This window comes from Ambystoma mexicanum, chromosome 3q (assembly GCF_040938575.1).
Source record: "Ambystoma mexicanum isolate Mex_15411 chromosome 3q, UKY_AmexF1_1, whole genome shotgun sequence".
Classification (NCBI taxonomy): domain Eukaryota; kingdom Metazoa; phylum Chordata; class Amphibia; order Caudata; family Ambystomatidae; genus Ambystoma; species Ambystoma mexicanum.
The window spans coordinates 1,078,265,394-1,078,286,607 of record NC_090926.1 but is presented as its reverse complement, the minus strand read 5'-3'; the positions used below and the strand labels follow the sequence as shown (position 1 = coordinate 1,078,286,607).

The window sequence follows — 21,214 nt, the reverse complement described above, 5'->3', positions numbered from 1 at the left end:
CCACCTCACTCAAAACGGTAACTAATGCCAGAGCATTGTTGGGCATCTTTGCTAGAGTTGGCTTCCCTTAAGAAGGTGTGTTAGACCGAGAAACAAACGTTGTCTTTGTTGGGGAGAATTCTCAGATATATGCTAATTCCCTTCTTCCCTAGAGATCCCCAGCTTTTTTTGCTGGACTTAAGGACTTTTAATTTCTATCGTGGAGAGAGCGAGACCTTTATCCTACCCTCTTATTAATTTGACATTGTTTATTTTGATTTTGGAGTCTGACAAACTCCATAGGCATCATCGTTTTACATTGTGACACACACAACCTTCAGTGCAGTGACACAGAAGTGGCTCATATTTCCCAAAGGTTTAAATGCCTTCTCTTGGATAAACTATTGTTTCCAAGAGCAGTGAAGTGAAATTGACTGTTTACATTTGTAACTATCTTACAATAGGGTGCTGGAGGGGTTACTTAGTATCCCCTTGGTCTAGTTTCTCATGTAACATTTTTGTTACCCTTTCAAAAATTAATGTCTGGTGGCAGTGGTTTATTTTTTCTACCATGGAGTGTTTCTATCTCGGGCTTCAATTGCAGCTGCTGTAAAGTACCCGTGGGTGCCCATTTCGCCAAAATGGCCTGTCTTCTTTTTTCGCTATTTCTTGTTGGAAAGGTCCTTTTTGAGATTTACTCTGCACGCCAAACAAGGTTTGATCCCTTTGTTCGTTGTCTTTGGCAGGGCAGGAATTGAGTGAGGTGCCTGAAACTCCCTGTGCTTAATCCCCTTGGTTACAGAAATGCACCCAAAGGTGATTGGCCGCCCTGCTGTGTGAGTGACCGCAAGGCTGCGAATGAATGGGAGAAACCTGCATAAAAGACGAGGTCTTTTGCTTTGAAGGCAGAGTCGACATGCTGCAACTCCTGCACCGTTGGATTTCCCGGTGAAGCCCTGCTGCAGTGCTGAAGCTCCAAATTCACTTCGACTAGAGACGCCCTGCGAAGGACGACTTCTCCCCTTGGGTTGGTGGGACCAATCAGCCCCAAAGCAAACTCATCTGACATCCTCTCGTAGCTGGCTGTACTTCCATTGCTGCTGCAGGAACCGATTGCCAGAGAGAGGAACATCAGGATAGAGTGCATCGTTTTAAGTCTGACCCGAGCTACAGGAAGATCCTCTGGACTCCCATGAAACAGGAATGACCAGACCTGAGCCACCTCAGAGTGCTGGAACCCAGATGCGAGGAAAGCCCATAAGGTATCCGAGAACCGCAGTGGTGCTATTCGCGAGGAGCTGAAACCGCAAAGTGCAGCTGATCTGCAGTTTGCCCATTGCTGCCGCCAACCTTCAAACTGTAGTGCAGGAGTCCCCAGACGTCGTCCCTCTTGTCCCCACGACTGAGACTCAGGAACAACAGGATCTGCAGACCTACAACTGGAGCAGAAGCCTGCTGGAACCAATGTTTTCAGACCTAAGGTACTGTAAACTAAGGGGTTCTTGCCTCTTGTTGTGTAGTCTTGATAGCTCGCAGTTGAGACTTGCCTTGGTTGCCTTTTGCAGAGTTGCTTGCAGCTTTGCCCTTTACAAGCCTCCCAGCTTGTGGCCCTACAGTGATTTCATTTTCTACAAACATTTCTAAAACATTGTGAAAGACTTTTTACTTACCTTCAAGAAGTGCTTCAGCTCCCCTTGACTTTGCTCTATTGACATTCGCTGTAATGACTCCCTGAAAGACTCTCCTCACCTCTGACTTTGTGCTTAAACTGTCCCTCAAAAAAAGTCACACATTCTATGACTTGTGTAGCTGGGAAAGGGTTAATTTACTTTGCATTGGGGGTTCAAAAGTACTTACCGGGTGAAGAATATTTGTTGACCATTGTTTTATTCCCTCATCTTTTCCTTTTGAGACACACCTCAGTATTGCTTTAGATGTGCCAGTGATATATCAATGTCCGCAGTGTCCTAGTTATTAGTCACCTCAGGGCGTAGGAAGTGTGTGCCATCCCAAATGGGTATCTACTGATTTAAAGAAACTGAGTGCATTTTGAAGTACATTTGTGTTACATATTTGCCCCTTCTAAAGAAGGCCTATTCAGCTGACAAATTAATAAATAATTGTGTAAGCAAGAAACATTGAGTGTTTATTTGAATACCTGTCACTGTGAATCTGTTACAACCCTAAAGCTCACATTGACCCCTCTTGAGATGAGCCTGGCTGCTCAGTCACTCTACCAACTTGTGCAGTACTTGCTTATACCAAAGGTTGCATTAACTATTACCAAGAGTACAAGGCTGGTGCAATCTCCCACAGGATACTGCATACAATTTTGGATAACAGTCTTACTATATGCAAGCCATGTGGAAGTATTGTGGATGTCCTATACATCTTCATCCACTTACCATCCACATACAAATGGTCTAGTAGAGCGATTCAATAGTGGGACCTTCTCCCCTGCATGTTTGCCTACAGAGAGGCCTTTCAAGAGGATGATGGCTTTAGCACCATTGAACATCTTTTTGGTCACCCTATCCGGATACCCTTAGCCATAATGAAGGAAGGGTTGCTCCCCCTGTCCACCATACTTCAACTACCACAAATGTGGTAGATTGTGTTATGACTGAGGAAAGAGGATGGCACGTCTGATGGATTAGTCCAATGGCTATTTGAATGCTGGTCAATCGCTGGGTAATCACTAGTATGACCGGAAAGATTTGTTCATTTGATCCCAGGCCAAGAAATCCTAATCGTGGACCATATAAGGCCTAGAGCCTTACAGAACAAATTGACAGGTATTTACGAGATGGGTGCAAGAATTTGTGAGATGAGCTTTTTAGTGGACCTTGTAAGACCTAATCAATCTCCCAAAACGTTCTATGTAAATAGGCTGAAGGCATTCATCCTAAGGGTTGAAATGGGAGCCCTGCTTCTGGTTTCAGATGGGGGAAGAAGAGGAATCCGAACCCATCCTTGACCTGTTTCCAGGCATTCCTTCTGTTGGCTCCATTGAGGGTGTGAAAATGTCCCCTCAATTTATTCTGCAACAAGGTGAGGTGAAAAATTTGCTTAGGCAATATTTGCCAAGAGGATTCATGTTCCTGGTATTTTTAAAGGGCTGTTCATTTCTATATTGTTGTACTTGGATGTCTAACTGAAATTGGCGGTTTTCTGTGTAGACCACTCTCCCCATTGAGTTTATTGGGTTTATGTATACTGAAGTCTCTCGTGTTCACCATAATAGGTTGGCCTCCCCGAATCCACAGGCTTTATGCAGGGACCGAAACTGAGATTGGATAAGCAGGAGCTCCAACTAGCTCCTGGGTATCCATCATTAACCAGTGACCAGGAGCTACCACTGGAGATCCAGGTGCTTGTGCAATGCGTTCAGCAAATCAAACTTCCACATAAGATGCCAACTTATATGTCCCTTATTTATGACCTATCATGCTTTAAATGTAATTATATAGATGTGTCCTAATGGTTATAGTTTGTCCCATATAAACTGTTAAATTCAAATAGGTGGGTTTGTTCGGCATTAGTTGGCCTGGGGAGCCAAGAGTGACTTCTGGTGTTGGTGTCAAGCTAACCAGGCTCTTCTAGTCTATAAGCAAGAGCTCCATGGCTCCCAGCACCCCTCAATTTCAAACCTTTATGGGTTGCTTTGTAAATCCATCTTAACACTGAGGAATACCAGTCTTGGGCCTGAGGGCACCAAGCCTGCCAGCACTTCCTCAAAGGTCTGCAGGAGTACCGAGCAGCGTCTCAAGGGTTCAATGACCTCTCCTGGAGGCTCTGTACCTTTGTCAGAGAGGCCCCACATTCCTTGTGGTTCAGCCTGGGTGCCTACAGATGAAATGATAGCTATGCCTGACAAAGTGACGGATAAGTGCAAAGGCTCTGTTCCTCATGTAGCAGAGTTTCAGCACCTGTTGCCAGTGGAATCTTCCCCTCAGGAATTGATAATCCGAGGGGGGGGGGTGGGTAAGACAAAGGCGACTCTCATTCAACCCACACCTCAGTCAGGCACAACATTTCTCCCTGTCTGGAGGTGTGGGTGCCCTGTACAGCATACTGAGAATCCTTACGTTACTGAGGCGTGGGCTTACCAATCCCGACACGCTACTTGAATGACACCCACTGCAGCTTGGATGCTGCCTTCGGTGAAAAAATAACTCCTGCCACCAACTTGTCTTTAGGCACATTTAAAAGCAACCAATAAATCCCAATTGTTGTCTAGGGTGATACAAATGTATCCCCTTTTCAATGCATTGGATGGTATGTCTGCAATAGTAAAAAGTTACACAAACAGGACAAAGTGCAAAAATAAACGCGTGAAGTTTGGCGGTCCATAAAATATGTAAGAAAAGTTACTCCCGGAGAAAGCATTCCTAAGAAGGGAAAGCAGCTAAAAGAACCTTGTCTCAGCTGGGTTAGCTTGGTTGATGTTACCGTGCTTTCAAGAAAATTGCTTGTTGCTAAGCGGGGCTTTTGCAGAAGCCAAATGCATATTTTAATGTCTAAGGTAGTAACTGCGTACTAGGCTAATATTTTTGTTATAGAATATTTGTAGGGCAGTCACATAGTGTTTGTCAGGCACTTTTACCAACCATTATTGTGGTGATGCAACAATGAAATATACTTGACTTTTTTACCTTCTGACCACTCTCCCAATAGTTGAAAGATTTTGTTGAGAATGTGTACACACACGTTTAACTTTTACTCTTATTTTGGAAATAGTCCCATACCACCCACTACTATTGCAGCTGAGTCGTTAAATCTGTTGTAAAAAGTTATTAATACAAAAAGACATTCCACTTTTCATAAACTGTTTAAATGTAATGATGGAGTGTTCACAGGGGGTGTTATTTGAGGCTGTTCACATTACTGGTGCCCCATTAATTGTGCTCATGTGGATTTGCCATTTGGAAATTAACTAAATGGGGACATTTCTGAGCCCAAACATAAAGTGAAGCCATATGCCACGCATGCAACAACTGCAGAACTACTGTTACAGCTAAATAGCCAGTTTATCAGGATATGGTTGTGAAGTGGATCAGGACTGTTTAGCAGTGTCATTGTTTTTTCATTTCTTTTCCATGCCCAGCTAACACATCTCCTCGGCCAGTCACCGGAGTGGAACGTGAACGGAAAGTGAGTATGAGATTGCATCGTGGTGCCCCTGTCAATATCTCTTCGTCTGATTTAACTGGCCGACAAGATACCTCTCGCATGTCAACCTCACAGGTACAGGATGGGCACTTGCGGGCGGGTACTGGGCGGGAAGTGCTTGTTTAAATCTGACAATGTGAGCGGTGCATCGAGATATAACTATAACTATTGTGATTTAAGTTTTAGGTGTTCAAAAATGGAACTGTTTATTTGGACAGCTTCCTCTTAAATCATTTCATTGCATATAACAAAGGTGTTGCATTCAGCACAGATCCTAGGTTTCGTCTATCTGCTCTTTCCGATTCCAGTGAATGGTCCGAGTCCACTGAAAGCTTATTGTCCTTTGTGTTGCTTGAAACATTGTAGTGTCCTACAGGTAGCCTGCCTATTTGCTGACTGCTCTGTTGCTCCTGTTGTGTTGTGGGAAACCGTACCTTGGACAACACTTGTTCACTTTCGATCCCCTGTGCTCCCTGCGGTTTCCCAAGATACTTCTCAGTCATGAAGTATTCTGTGTAAAACGGGTCATTTCGATGTCGAAAGCGGTTGTCGAGGTTGATTGCCCGGAGCCAAATGAAAGGTTTTATAATTTGAACAAACTCCACGTGTGGTGCCTAACCTTATGGCAGAAACAAAAGAATCAGGACGTTGACACTTGAATAGGTACTGTACATGTAATCATAGGGATCGTGTTGGAGGAATGCCCCTGACGTCTGTTTTTGACTTGAAAACAAAAACCTCATGTAATACTCTGCACCAAACACTAGATATTGGCCTATGCAAATCTTGTGATTCCAAGCAGATAGAACAGACTATTACTGGGTAAGTAATGTTTGTCATATGTTTGTCATATGCATGAAAGGAAGTAGATTGGTCTGTTTTTCGCTGCGCTTGTTCTCGGGGCTCTGCAGTTATCACGTGGTTCTGTCTGGGTCTCGAGCAGTACACACCTTTGCCTGCCATTTAACAAAAGTAGCCGAAACGAAGCAAGACCTGCCGGTAAGCGATGCATCCAATGTATTTGGGCCCTCCTGACTTTTGGCCATTTCAGTTACAACCGCAGTGCTACAGTGTGTCCTTGGGCAGGTTTCTTTTTCACCATTTTGTCAAGGTTTGTGGTAGAACATCCTGCTTACTTACCCAATAGAGCAACCTGCAGCGCTCCATATTTTGACTGACTCGCATAATCCTTAATCATTGACTATGCGTACCAGGGATCATGATGGTTGTAGTAAAAAAAAAAAAAAAATCTGGAGAGCCATAGGTTGCAAACCCCTACAATAGCCAAAGCTACAAATGGAGCATGCCATTGTTCGTGTGCATGGAATAAACCATTCTATTTAGGTAGCTTCCAGCATACTCCAATTACTTGGCTGGCTCCTGAGTCTTTAACCATAATCTAGAGCATAAGAGATTGACGTGAAGGAAGTGAATGGCAAATTTCTGTGACTTTTGAACTACTCCGAGAAGGTCTAGTCCCAGTGGTTGGAGTTTGTTATGAGCTCTTTGTTGCATAATTCGAAGACTTTCTTGAAGAATCATTTATGAAGTTCTTCTATGCTGAGTCATTCAGATGTTTAAGATGAAGAGAAGGTTGAAGTTGGGGGATTTGCAGGATGCAAGAAGCAACTGACTTTTTTAGCGAAACCCCAAGCACAGTGAAATTTGGCATCTTGCACTTGTTTTGAGCCTGCCATTCACATTTTTGCCCTTTTTATTTTGGAAATCTTTATTACATCGTAATACAATACTTTTCACAGGTCTCGTTATGAAAGCTTTATAAACAGTAATTATTCCCCAATTTTTCCACCCCCTTACTTTTTCCCACCCCCTTCCCATGGCAACGCGTCGCTGTGACTCTACAGCTGCAGTGCCTCAATTCCCAAGAATTTCTATAGCTTATCAACTCCCAGATCTTTTTTTCTATATTTTATTGCCTTGTCTGCAGTATCCCCATGGGTGTCGCGCCCAACCAGCACGTCTACAGACAGCAGTGTCTTGGACTCTCTGCTCCGTCTTTTCCATATATCTTCCAAAAAAGCAGACCATTCCATTTCCTCGGATGGATGTATATCATGAAGTCCTCTGGTGAGCGAGGATGATATTGTCTTGCTGTTGGGAGAATTTTCATTCCTGTGACAATTCCCTTCAACCTTAGAGACCCCTAGCTCTTCTGCTGGACTTGGGGCTTGTGACTTTTTCCACCTGAGTAAGGGTGACTTTTTTTTTCTCACTCATGTGTTTTACTGTTTTATGGAGTCTGACAAACTCCATAGGCATCTGCTTTTTGTATAGTGACACACAACCCGCTCAGTCTTCAGTGTGTCTGTACAAGCAGGAAGTCAGGGAGGGTCCCGAAACTCCCCTGTCCTTTGTCTCTAGGTGTGCATGAGCAAAACCAGTTCCTACTGGCCGGACAGCCACCCTGCTGTGTTATTGACAGCATAGGCTGTGAATGAATGGGAAACCGCATAAAAAGCGAGGTGTTTTTGGGGCTAGAGACAGTCGACCACTGGAGAGGAACATCTGAAGAAGGGACGAGATGCCAGCAGCACCCTTCAGCGAAGCCCTGCAGTTGTGCTGACCAAGTTTTCATAAAGATTGGGAAGACCCGTACGGGACAACTTCCTCCCTTAGGCTGGTGGGACCAACTAGTCTCAAGACAAGCTTCCATTTGGCGCAACACCCGACGTGCTGTGCCTCACCAGAGCTGCAGAAGCCCAATGCCAGGGGTCCTGTGACCATTGCCAAGTGAATCGTCTTGCAAAGTTAGAATCCGGCCAAATCTTCGTGGGCATCCAGAGGACCCTACAGAGACTGGAAATATTGATCCAGTGTCCCCTCACCAGAGTCGAGGACCGAGGCAGCAATCTTCTTCGAACCAGAGATATTCGTTATTCATTGATGCTGAGGAAAAGGCGCCTAAACACTGAAGTGCCACTGAAACAAAGGAAATCTTTAGCTGAGGAGTCCCTCTCCCGAGTACTGCCGCAGTAGCCCGCCAGGCGTCCTTCCTTTCGTCACCACGACAAAGGTCCAGGAACAAGGGTCTGCCAAGCTGTAGGAAGGAGGAATCCAGCTGGAACTTTTTTCTTCGAATCACAGGTACTGTGGGGTTTGGGGTGTTCACCTTTTAGCCATAAGTTGTGCTCCTCATCTTGTGAAGTGCTTTTGTTCCGCTTTTATGTTGATACCAACTCTCCTGGACTGGTCTAAATAGATTGTGCTCTCTACAAAGTAGCTGACTTGAGTTACTGTGATTTCTGTTGAACTTACTAACTTTGTCAAGACTTTATCTAAGAAGTGCATCAGAACTATTGACTTTGTCCATGGCTGTTCTAGCTCCCTAAAGACACTTCTCTGAACCTACTGACTTTGGCAGTACTTGTTCCCTTACAGGTTATAATTGTTGACACTATTATTGCTGGGATAAAAGTTTACTTGCCTAACTTTAGGAGATAATATACTTTCAACAGTTGGTAAAGCAATTATAAAGTCTTATTCTAACCTTTCCTTCCCTTACAACTCAATGACTGAATTGGTAACTGAAAATAAGTGCAATACTGACCATAACTGAAGTCACTCCATGTGCTGGAATATGTGTTTGCATAAGAAAAGTATTTAACAACTTTTGTTATGTTATTTGGACTTATGCGCCGGAGCCCACAGGCATCGGAGCGCGAGAATGAAAAAAGCAGACATAATTAAGAAAGATCTACACCAGAGAGGGTTCAACCAAAAACAGTTTTGATTCCCTTTTGAAACTTCAGGAGATCTGCTTCAGCATGAAGGGACAAAGGCCAGGTTGTTGCACAAAGGGGCAACCTGCAAAACAAAGGACCTGCCCAGCCCTCTAGCTCTTACTCCTAGGGGTCGAAATGCAGAGTCCTTGACAAGATCTAGTAAACAGTTGGCGTAGAGATAACAGTTTCTATATGATGATTAGGGGCCTGCCCATTTATGCACTAGTGTCAAGGCCTTAAACTTAATACGAGCCTACACAGGGAGCCAATGAAGACTTCTTCTGTGAAGCGAAATAGGTTCGTGTCTCGGAACATTCTTCACAATGCGGACCCCGTCATTCTGAAGTACATGGAGTCGTCTGAGGTTGTTACTGCTAGAGCCCAGCATGAGGACATTACAATAGTCCAGCTGGGGCATCATGAGGGCATGTACCAAAGTAGCGCAGTTTGCCTCAGAGACATAAGGTTTAACTAACCTTAAAAGCTGCAGTGTATACTGTGCCTTGTTCACTACACTCCCGGTGTTAGCATTTTATTGTCTCTTACAAACTGAATCCAAGGAGGTTACTAGTGGATAACTCCTTTTTAAAGAATGCTTATTTAAACCTTGTGTATAAATGTTTCTGAGACTTGTGGAATCTGCTTCGATAACCTGCTGTGCATAGGCCGACATCTAGTGGAAGCTGCTTGATTTTCGAAAAAAGGAGCGTCGAACTACGGCATGCCAGTAATACTATCGCTAGTGTGACGTCCACTGTACCCATGATCCCTCATGCATGTAAGAACCTCAGATTGTTTTTTTCCGCCACACTAGTCTGAAGCATATCGCGGAGTTACCTTGGCTTTAGCCATTTATCAATATTATTACAAAATGTCCTCGTGTGCTCCCACCCTACGCTGAAGATCGACGTTGGTGAATCAAGATTGAGGAAATCAGCCGTCGAGACTACACGACAGACTTTGGGCCTCGGCCCTATGCAAGTAGGGAGAATGGGGCTTGGTCATACATTAGTTTCCTACATGTAATTGCCCTCTGCCAATTAGTACCATATGGAGAGTACTCCCTTTAAATTCTGCCCAAAGTGTAACAGGAAGCTTCCCTGGGTAGACAAACACAATACGTGTAACCTGTGTCTCCCACGAGACCATCCCAATGCTACCTGTAGAGCTTGTAAACTCTTCAAGCCCAAAACACTCAAAGACCGCTCGACGAAGCGCTGGGCCCACTACGCCAGGCAGCTAGAGGCCACGGCAAGGGCACAGGGGTGACTTCAGACACCCACGCGCAAGCCCCCAACCTCGGAGGACTGACCTGCGGTTCACTTATGGGGACAACACCCAGCGGCAAGAGCGCAACACACCACTTCCACCAAGCACATTAGCCCCAGCCGAGATTCGACGCGCATGTCGAGCGATCAGCAACAGAAGGCATCGAGGGAGCGGTCCACCGATTGTGGCCTCTGGGCGTTCCCAGTCACGTTCGCCTCACGACAAACAACCGTCCACGGTTGGGAAAGGTGCCACATTACCAAAAGTCATTGAGGCCCGGTCGTCAGAAGACTAATACGACCGCTTCCCCCAAGTAGCACGTTCGACGTCTACTTCCGAGATTCAACGCCCCTCTTTCAAGACTTCAGAATCTCGTACCACCACCTCCGAATCTGACGCCAGGCATCAAAGCACTCGGAAAACCCTAAAGGTTCAGGAAAATATTCCTCTAGTCATGGGAAGGGGGAAAAACAACATTTAAAAAAAACTCAGAACTCCAGGTTCAAAAGGAAAAACAAAACAACCCTAAATCTTTAGGAAAATCCAAGGTCCCTGACCCTGTCACCAAGGGAAAGATTGTGTACTCCTCATGATATGGGCATGGATGAGGAACCACAGCAAGAGAGGGTTATTCCCATTTCCAAAGAATGGAACTCAGAGGACATTGATAGGGTAATGAGAAGGATGTCCTTTTTTGTACAAAAAGGACCCCAATTATTTTCATAGCTATCAAAATACACCAGCTACCTCTGCCGCTTTGGGATCCAAGGACTCTTAACCCCCCCTACTCTTAACCCCCCCTACTAAAAGGCTCCGTTCTGAGACTCCAGCGCAGGGCTTGGTTTCAGACCCTTTAATAATTCAGCCTTACCATCCAAAGTCAAATGATGAGGAGACAGAAACACGGATGCTGGATGACCAGACAGGGGTTGATTACTATGGGGATGATGAGGACCAGGAAGATGAGGCGGAAGCCTACAGTCTTGACTCCCCTATTCTGAAAGATCCCCCAGAATCACCGGTTGATGATCAACCACTACTAAATGAGGTACTAGCTAAAGCTGCAGCCCATTTTCAAATAGACACACAGGGTGTCCAAGAAGAGGGATTTCGCAGAAGAAATCCTAGGGGACAGGAGCCATTGCCCAAGCTATCCCCATATTAAAATCAATCCAGCGCAGAATTGATCCCTCGCTGGTAACCCCTAATCTTACTCGTGCAGTTAATCCACAAGTGGAAAAATTATTTCGGGCCGATCCCTTGTACATAAGGGGTCAGTTAAAACCCGACTCATTGGTAGTAACCACCACCAGAAAGAGGCCGGGCACACCACTAGCTTCTTCAGAAGCACCCCCGATAAAGAGAGCAAAAGGATATATGCTCTGGGGAGGAAGGTGGTATCCACGTCAGCATATCAGGCACGTATTGCTAACACTTCCACTCTGTTAGCAAGCTATATCTGCCACCAGTGGGAACAAGTAGCTGCTCTAATAGCCTCTGCACCTGAACCACTAAAGGGCCAGTTGGCCCAAATTGCATCAGACAGAAGATCTGTGTCTGGATGCATCCTTAAAGCAAACTTCGATGCAGCAGATAATGCAGGAAGATTAATAGCAGAAGGCACAGTAATAAAGCGCCATGCTTGGCTAAGACAGTCCGGGTTCAAGCCCGAGACCCAAACCACCCTCATAGACATGCCGGTAGAGCCGAACGTTCTATTTGGGAAAGCAGTGGAAGAGGCACTAAAGACAGCTAAGGACGAATACGAGACCTTAAAATCTCTCGGCTAACTGACAAATAAGCCCTCAGGTCAAAGGGGAAATAATAATTGTTGTCGCTTTTGTGGCCAAAGCTCCCAGAGGGGTTCCAACTACTATCAAAATCAAGGAACCTCATGTGGCAACTATCAATCCCATGCTACACAGGGTTTCACCAGAGGTCAGCGCAGGAGCCGCACTAGGGGTAGAGGCAGCTCCGGTATTGGGTGGCGTACCACCTCTAAACAGTGATGTTCCGCTCCGGGTCCTTGCCAATGCATCCCCAGTAGGGGGGTGCATTTCCACCTTCACCCACACATGGGAAGGGATCACTTCGGACAGATGGGTGCTGTCCAGTGTCCGCAGGATACTGTATAGAGCTACTAGAACGCCCCCGCAACCATCCTCCAAGACAAAGTACACTCCTTGGAGCACCAGAAAATCCTTGAGGAGATCGCCATTCTACTTGCAAAGGACGCAGTAGAACTCGTCCCGGGCAACCAGGTAAACAAGGATGTTTATTCAACCTACTTCCTTGTGCCAAAAAAAATTGAACGATGCGCCCAGTATTAGACTTGCGCCCTGCAAACAAGTATGTCAAGCCACAAAAATTCAGCGTGACTACACTCCAAGAGGTAATCCCCCTACTAAAAAAGGGGGATTACATGGCAACATTGGATATGAAAGATGCCTATTTTCAGATTTCCATGTTCCCAGCGCACAGAAGATTCTTGCGTTTTTCCGGTCGCCAAATAAGGGTACGCAAAGCAATGTTTGCTAGGCATGATGGCATCTTGCATTTACCTGGTTCCCCACGCCGCCTGCGACCCATGCAGGAATGGTTGGCGAAACAGTGGTCTCAAGCAAGTGGTCAGTGGGACGATCCAGTGGCCGTTTCGCCAAAACTAGTACAAAGTCTTCACTGGTGGACAAGATAGAATCCTACAAAGGGGAAACCCTTTTACGATCCAGAGATACAAGCTGTCGTCACAACAGTCTCCTCCCTGGCAGGGCGGGCAGCTCATGATCTTCACCACACAGCTCAGGGTCTCTGGTCACACACAGTGGCTCAGAATCACATCAATCTGCTAGAACTTCTGGAAGTCTTCAGAGCGCTTTGGGCATTTGAACCCCTCTTATCCAACCTGTCAGTGCAAATCCTAACAGACAGCACGGCGGCGATGTTTTACTTAAACAAGGGGGCACTCGTTGGCCAAATCTGTCCAAGCTTGCCCAGAAAATTTGGAAATGGGCACTCATGTACCTGTCATCACAACATGTTCCAGTGGATCGCAATTCACTAGCGGACGCTCTGAGCAGAGGAACACGAATGGCGACTACACAAAGACGTCGTAGAAGAGCTCTTCTCTCAGTGGGGTTTCCCCACTATAGACCTATCCGCCACAGGCGAAAACAGACAATGCCCAGACTTCATCCAGGTTCCCCCAGCCAGGCTCCAAGGTGAACGCTCTATGGATGAATTGGTCATTGATGTTTGCCTACGCTTTTCCACCAACCCCTCTGATGAGGAAGGTGGTCAACAAGATACACAGGGAATCGATGACGCTCATCCTAGTTGCTCCTATGTGGGCGAGACGACCATGGTTTCCACACCTACGCAAACAGGCGGTGTGCGACCCCATCAGACTCCCGTGCTGGTACAGCCTACTCTCCTAGCACGAAGGACAAACCATGCATCCTCAACCCAACTCGAACCTGGCAGCATGGCTCCTGAAGTCCTAGAGTTCGGCCATCTCAATTTACCCCAGAGATGTATGAATATCTTAAGAGTCAAGAAAACCTAACACAAGGCACTGTTACTTTGGTAAGTGGAAAAGAATTAATATTTGGTGCCAGAATAAACAAATCAACCCAATTGATTGTACTCCTTCCACTATTGTCACCATATGCTCCACCTACTGGACACAGGGTTAGTATTTAATTCACTCAAGGTACACCTGGCGGCGCTGCCAGCCTACACCACCTCCCATAACTAGGTGTCATGGTTGAAAGTGCCAGTTGTCAAGGCCATTATGGAAGGGGGTAAAGCGACTCCCACCCTCCAATTTCTAACCCACCCCCAGGTTGGGACCTTAATGTGGTGCTTGCTAAACTCATGGGACCTCCCTTTGAACCCATGCATAAAGCTAGTCTAAAGCACCTGATTTATAAAACTGCCTTCTTCGTAGCCATTACATCTATAAGGGTCAGTGAAATTCAAGCTGTCAGTGCAGGATCCTTTCTTTACTGTTCATTAGGATAAACTGGTTCTATGCACTCACCCTAGGTTTTCACCGGAGTTAATTTCAAAATTCCATGTTAACTAGTCCATTGAGCTACCGGCCTTCTTCCAAGAGCCCCAAAACTCTGCTGAGGTGAAACTCCACACACTAAATGTGAGGAGAGCGGTCCTCTACTATGCAGACAAGACCAAACCGCTAAGAAAGACAGATCAACTGTTCATCTCCGTAGCTCTATGCAGAGAAGGCGATCGCGTCTCTAAAGGTGCCATCTCTAAATGGATAGTCAGATGTATCCAACTGTGCTACTCCCTTTCAGATAAAACACTGCCTTTTACGCCAAGGGCCACTCTACAAGAGGTACTGGGGCCACTCTGGCTTTCATTGCAAATGTACCCCTTTGACACCATTTGCAAAGCAGCTAAATGGAGCTCTATTCACACCTTTACTCAGCACTACTGCATTGACACTCATTCCAAGACAGATACTCAAGTGGGACGAGCGGTTCTAAGACATTTGTTCGCTCATGACCCTTCTCACATCCCACCTCCTCCTTCTAACACTGCTCACTAATCTATGCACAGCATGTGATGTAAGCAGATTCATCAAGCCTCAGAAGGGATACATTACTCACCTTAATTGTATTTCTGATGCTTGTTTCTGATGTTTGTTAATCTGCTTAGAATGACATGCTGTGCATAGTCCAACATCAAGTGGTCACTGCGGAGTATTGCATTTTGTTTTTCTTAGTTGAAAAGGGGACGTCGACAAGGCATGTCTGTAACACTATCCCTATAGTGACGTGCATTGTACCCACAATCCCTCACGCATCAAGGTCCCTCAGATTGTTTCTTTCCGCCCAGATATTGGTTGCCTTAACGCGGAGCTCATTCGGGAGAAATTGCAAAACATTTACTCGACCCTTTGGTCGTTATTTATTATACATTACATTAGATCCCCCCCCTTCGGCGAAGTTGTTTCCCCGCCAAGTAAGAACTTCGACGGCGGTGACTTAGGCAGAGGAGATCCTTCGGCGCTGCCGAACATGTGGCCCGGCCTCGCCGGCCTAAGACAGTAGGGAGAGTGGGGGTCGTGGGACATTTCTTTCAAATGCCTTTCTCTTTCACCCCCCTTTCCTTCAGGATCGTTATCACTTTTAATTGTATCCTCAGCTATGGAGAGGACTCAGTTTAGATTTTGCCCACGCTGTAAGGGCAAATTACCATGGAAAGATGAGCACAAGCGGTGTAACCGTTGCTTACCACTCTACTACAACGAGGACAGCTGTGCGGACTGTAAACCTCTTCGCCCGAAAACTTTAAAGGACCGCAGGGTCAAGAGGTGGGCAGCCTACACTGTCTAGAGCTGATTCCTTACCTGCTGAGTGTGACGAGGACAGTAATAACCCGACCTCCGTTTCGGAGGTTGTAGACCTCTCTTAAGGAGCGTACCCACTCCTCAGGTCTGTCCCCGGCCCCGACAAGTTCGGCTCGCGCCCTACTTATGGGATGAACACGCCAGCGACACTGACGAACACAGAAAACATAAACCTAAGCACACAACCCACGGCACTTCTTCGTCAAAGAGGAAGAAAGCCCTAGCGCCAACGGAGACGCCGGGCCCACTGGCGTCCTCCACCGACCGTAAGGGTTGCAAGCCCTCCCGCCAGCGCGACTAGCGACTGGGCTACCTGCAGACAAGGGCGCTACCTCAAACGCCAGGCGAGGCCTCTCGTAAGAGTGCAACCGTCGCTGAAAGAGACTCGGCACTGCCCATCACAACGCCAGACGAACCCTCGACGGAGAAATTAATTGTCGAGTGCTTGGCTCGTATAGTTTCCGCTGACAGCCAGAGACGGACTGCGAGTGATATGCCGAAACCCACTCACAAGGCCAGGGAGACGCTGAGAATGCCGGAAGGGAGGTAGGGACCGCTCCCGCCATCGAAGGAAGGGCCTGCTCCCGCCATCGAAGGAAGGGCCCGCTCCCGCCATCGAAGGAAGGCCCTAGCCTACGAGAAGGTTTCTCAGAAGGCGAAGGAACTTTACCCTCCACGTTATGGGACAGATGTAGACGGCTACAGGCAGAGGAGCCTCCTTTTTCGCCTCTGGGTGCCTGCTCTGGGTTACCACATTGGACATTTGAGTGATTCCAATCATGTATGGACAGGCTGGATAGATTTATGTCCACTCCTGAACATACAACACCCAAAAGGCCAACGGAAGTACTTCATGAGGACCCCAGGGCTAAATATCCTAGACTCTTTGACCCCCTGCAAATGGAGACGAATACTTATGACCTCACCGAAGAAGACTCTCACTTCCAAGGGGATGATGAGTTCTTAAATAGTGAAGACCAACAGAACCTCAAGGTTTTGTGGAAAACCCTGACATAGGTGGGGTGGGGGCTTCGAAGAAGACCCAGATGAAGGTGGCTCACAGCCTTGGCAGTCCCCAACAGCGTCTACAGACCCTGAGGAACCCGTCACCTATAGATGACCGACCAACTTTCAACGCGCTACTACGGAAAGCAGCAGCGCACTTTAAAATTGAGACTGGGGAAATTACTCCCGATATTGATTTTGTAGAAAAAATCATTAAGGAAAAACCTCCCACTAGCAAGACCATTCCCCTCCTCGCCTCAGTTAAGAGACAAATCATCTCATCGCTGTCTACACCTGCATTGGTTAGAGTGGTCAACCCTAGAATTGAAAAACTGTTTACTCCCTCTCCTTCGGACCCATTTTACATTAAGGGTCACTCAATACCAGATTCCTTGGTGGTAACTACCACAAGGAAAGGGGCAGGGGTTCCGCTATCAACTAGCAAAGCAACCCCAGACAAGGAAGGAAAGAAACTCTACGCACTGGGTAAGAGAATTACAGCCTCGGCAGCTTTTTCCACCAGAATTGCCAATAATACCTTACTGGCAAGTTATGCTGATGCCCAGTGGGGAAAGTTACGCCAAGACCTTGAGGAAGTCCCTGAGCCCGTAAGAACTCGCCTGTTAACCACTGTAACAGAAGGATCTCTGGTTAACCAGAGCATCATTAAAAACACACTTGATGCTGCAGAACCGGCTGGCTGTTCTTTAGTCCAGGGGATACTTCTGATGTGTCATGTCTGGCTCCACAACTCAGGTTTTAAGCCAGAAACCCAGGCGTCACTCATTAATAAACCAATAGAGGATTGTAACCTCTTTGGGAAAGCGGTGGACAACGCACTGGAGACGGCATAAAAGGATTTCGACACCCTAAAGACTTTAGACCAGATCTCAAGGCCTCCCAACAAGCGAGGATTCGGCAACAAATGCTTTTTTCGAGGCCAACGTCAACAACAGCAGTACACTGCAGGCAACTGGTCCTCTACTCAGGGAACCAGTGGCCAATACACTCAGAGGACAACGCTGTGGCAAGGGTAGAGGTCGGGGCACCACTCCCAGAGGTTCCCCGGCTACCAACACCAAATGACCCGGGTCCCTTACCATGCATCGCCGGTCGGGGGCCGGTTAACATCTTTCCTACCTGCATGGGAGGTAATAACATCAGACCGCTGGGTATTGTCAACAATACCCCGCGGTTACTGCATAGAATTCAGTCGATCCCCCACATACAGACCACCAAGGGGACGACACCTATCACCGGAGCACCTCGCCATCCTTCAAGAAGGGGAACTGCTGCTACTAAAAGGAGCCATAGAGTTTGTGCCTCCATCAGAGGTAGCGGAAGGTATCTATTCAGTGTACTTCCTTGTAACCAAAAAGGATTTAACCATGCGCCCTGTATTAGATCTGCGCCCAGCGAACAAATTTGTCAAACCTCAAAAATTTCGCATGGTGACCTTACAGGAAGTAATCCACATGACAACATTAGACATGAAAGATGCATACTTTCATATTTTAATGTTGCCAGCGCACAGAAAATACCTTGGGTTCATGATAGAGTGCTACAATTCGGCATAGAGTCGGCGCCGAGGGTATTCACGAAAGTACTGGCAGTGGCAGCGGCCCACCTGCACAGGTTGTCCATCCCAGTATACCCTTACCTCGACGATTGGCTCATAACAGGGGATTCTTACGAGACATGCTTCTCAAATACCCAAAAGACTGTAGACCTTTTGTTCCAACTGGGCTTCTCCATCAACAAGAAGTCGTCCAGCCTAGACCCCAGCCAGATCAAACAATTCCTAGGGGCTCTAATTCGAAAAAAGGACGGCCACGTCTTCCCCTCCAACGAGAGGGTCCAAAATATGCTGTTTCAGATCCCTCAATATGTGGCCGGTCGAGAGGTGACAGTACGCAAAGCAATGCGTTTGCTAGGAATGATGGCGTCATGTATATATTTGGTACCTCACGCGAGCCTGCGCCCAATGCAAGAGTGGCTCAACAGCCAATGGTGTCAGGCCAGCAGACAATGGGACGATCTAGTGGTGGTCTCGCAGGCCTTGGTTCTCTCGCTACGGTGGTGGTCGAAGGAAAACCTTGTAATAGGGAAACCATTCGCCACCCGCGCAGTGGAAGCCACTCTAACCACAGACGCATCCCTCACAGTATGGGGGGCTCACCTATCCCATCAGAGACTGCACATGGAGTTTGGACTCCGAGTGTAGCGTCCAAACACATAAACTTGCTGGAACGGCTAGCGGTCTTCAAAGCACTGAAGGCTTTCCAGGCACACCTGCAAGGGAAGACAGTGATGGTCCTCAGATACAGCACCACACCCATGTACTACCTGAACAAGCAAGGGGGCACGCACTCTCTAGGACTGTCCAAGCTGTCCCAGAACATCTGGAAGTGGGCTCCCAAACACATGTTCCCGTGTCACAACATGTACCAGGGGAACTCAATCTGCTAGCAAACAAACTCAGCAGAGACTTCCCTCTGCCCGCAGAGTACGAATGGCGGTTACGAGAAGACGTCGTCTTTGACCTTTTCACACAATGGGGATTCCCAGAAATAGATCTGTTCGCAACTCTGGAGAACTCCCAATGCCAAGATTACGCCTCCAGGTACCACCAGAACCGATCCAAGGGAAACGGTCTCTGGATAACATGGTCAGAGAAATTTGTTTACGCTTCCCCTCCCCCCCCCCCCCAAACTCCCCATCTCAACAAAATGGTGCACAAGATGCACCAGGAACCAGTCACCATGATACTAGTGGCCCCAATGTGGGCCGGCAGCCATGATTACATCACCTGATGGAGAAGTCTCTATCTCCACCGGTGAAACTACCCTGCCCGTACAACATGTCACAGGGCAGGGGCAAGGCGATACACCCATGCCCACATACCATGAACTTAGCAGCCTGGCTCCTGAGGTCATAGAATGTGGACATTTACAGCTACCTCAAAGATGCATGGACATTCTTAGGGAGGCTAGAAAACCGAACACTCGTTACTGCTATTCTAGCAAGTGGAAGAAATTCGTCATCTGGTGTAGAGGTAAGAGCATCAACCCCGTTATCTGCTCTCCCACACAGATTGTTCTTTACCTGACTCACTTATCAGACTCAGGATTGGTCTTTAATTCTATTTAAGTTCATCTAGCTGGAATGAGTGACCTTATTCTCACACTCGTGTGTTTACCTGATTTGGGGGTTTGGCGGGGTTACCTCGAAGCCTCTCATGTAACATTTTTTGTCACCCTCACTACTTTAAATGGCGTGTGGCAGTGTTTTTAATTTCTTACCATTGTGCTTCTCTACTGCACGCTGAAACAAGGGCTGCAGTATAGCACCCATAGGTGACCATTTTGTGTCAAAGTGGCCCCGGTCTTTTTTTCGCCATTTTCTGTTTGAGGTCTTTCTTGGGTTTTACTCTGTGCGTCGAGACAGATTTGAGCACTTTGTTCGTTTTTCCTTTAGCAGGCTTCAGCCCTGAGGCCTGCCTCTGGCACCAGTGGCTGTAAAGGCAGGATGTGAAGGCGGTTCCCGAAAACCCCCTGTCATTTGTCTCTAGGAATACATGAATGTGACCAGTCCTGATTGGCCCACCAAGGCTGTGCATGAATGGGAGAAACCTGCTTAAAAGGCAAGGGTTTTGGATCTAGAGGCAGAGTCAACCACTGGGAGAAACACCCGACTAAGAAAACGTGAATCAAGCTTGGTGCATCCTCCTGGACTTTTGAATTGCCCAGTGAAGCCCTGCTGCTGTGCTGAATCTCACTTTTCAATCAACAAGAGAAGCTCCGAAAGGGACGTCTTCTTCCCTTGGGTTAGTGGAACCAACTAACCCTCAGACTAACTCCACTGGACTGTCTTCCCTGATTGGCTGTACTTCGCTGCTGCAAGAACAGAGTGCCAGGGGTCGAGAAATCCATAGACTAGTGCAACGTCTGAAATCCAGCTAGAAGCAGCAGGAGTCTCCCAAGGACCCTCCTGAAGCAGGACGACCAGATCCAACATCCTCTCACCAGAGTGCAGGACCCAAGGAGTGAAGGAAGCCCAACTGGTATCTGAGATCTGCGGTGGTGCGGTTTACCGAGTGCTGAAACCGCAAAGTGCTGCTGAACCGAAAAGAGGTCGTAGCTGCCGACTACTTCCAAATTGTCTCTGCAGGTGCCCTCCAGATGTCCTTCCTCTTGTCCCCATGACTGATGCTCAGAAACACCAGGTCTGCATTGCTGCAACAGGACCAACTCCAGCTGGACCACTCTTCTAACCAGAGGTACTGTTTAAACTTGGGGTACTTACCTCAGTCTTTTTAGCTGTGCTCCTCTCAGTTAAGACTTGCATTGGCTTACCTGTAGAATTGATTCCAACTCTTCTTTCCACAGGCTTAACAGCTCTTGACCCTACAAGGGATTTCTACAAACTCGCTAAACCTTGTGCATGACTTTTATTTAAGAAGTACCTCAGCCCATAGACTGCTCCCAATTGACTTTGGCTGTGCTGGCTCCCTGCAGACTTCTCTAGCCCATTGACTGTTGATGCTGGGAAAGGCTGGTCTAGACTTCATTGGAAGATTTTAGTATAGTCGCATGTACTGAGAACCTGTTTAACCTTTTTCCTTCCTTCAACCTTTCCTTTCTGCAACCTCAGAATCTGCAAAGTATAACCA

The 21,214-nt window shown here is 47.0% G+C and overlaps 1 protein-coding gene across 5 annotated transcripts in view; it reads left to right on the top strand.

The window, feature by feature from the left end:
- CSNK1D (casein kinase 1 delta) overlaps positions 1–21,214 on the top strand; it is a 574,414-nt gene that overhangs the window by 269,904 nt on the left and 283,296 nt on the right. For 3 of the 5 annotated variants that reach the window (XM_069655333.1, XM_069655334.1, XM_069655335.1), the window contains exon 8: positions 5,087–5,133. In XM_069655333.1, the coding sequence (XP_069511434.1) occupies positions 5,087–5,133 (47 nt within the window). Of the gene's footprint in view, positions 1–5,086; positions 5,227–21,214 lie in introns of all 5 variants that reach the window. The other 2 variants (XM_069655331.1, XM_069655332.1) reach the window with 1 other exon arrangement.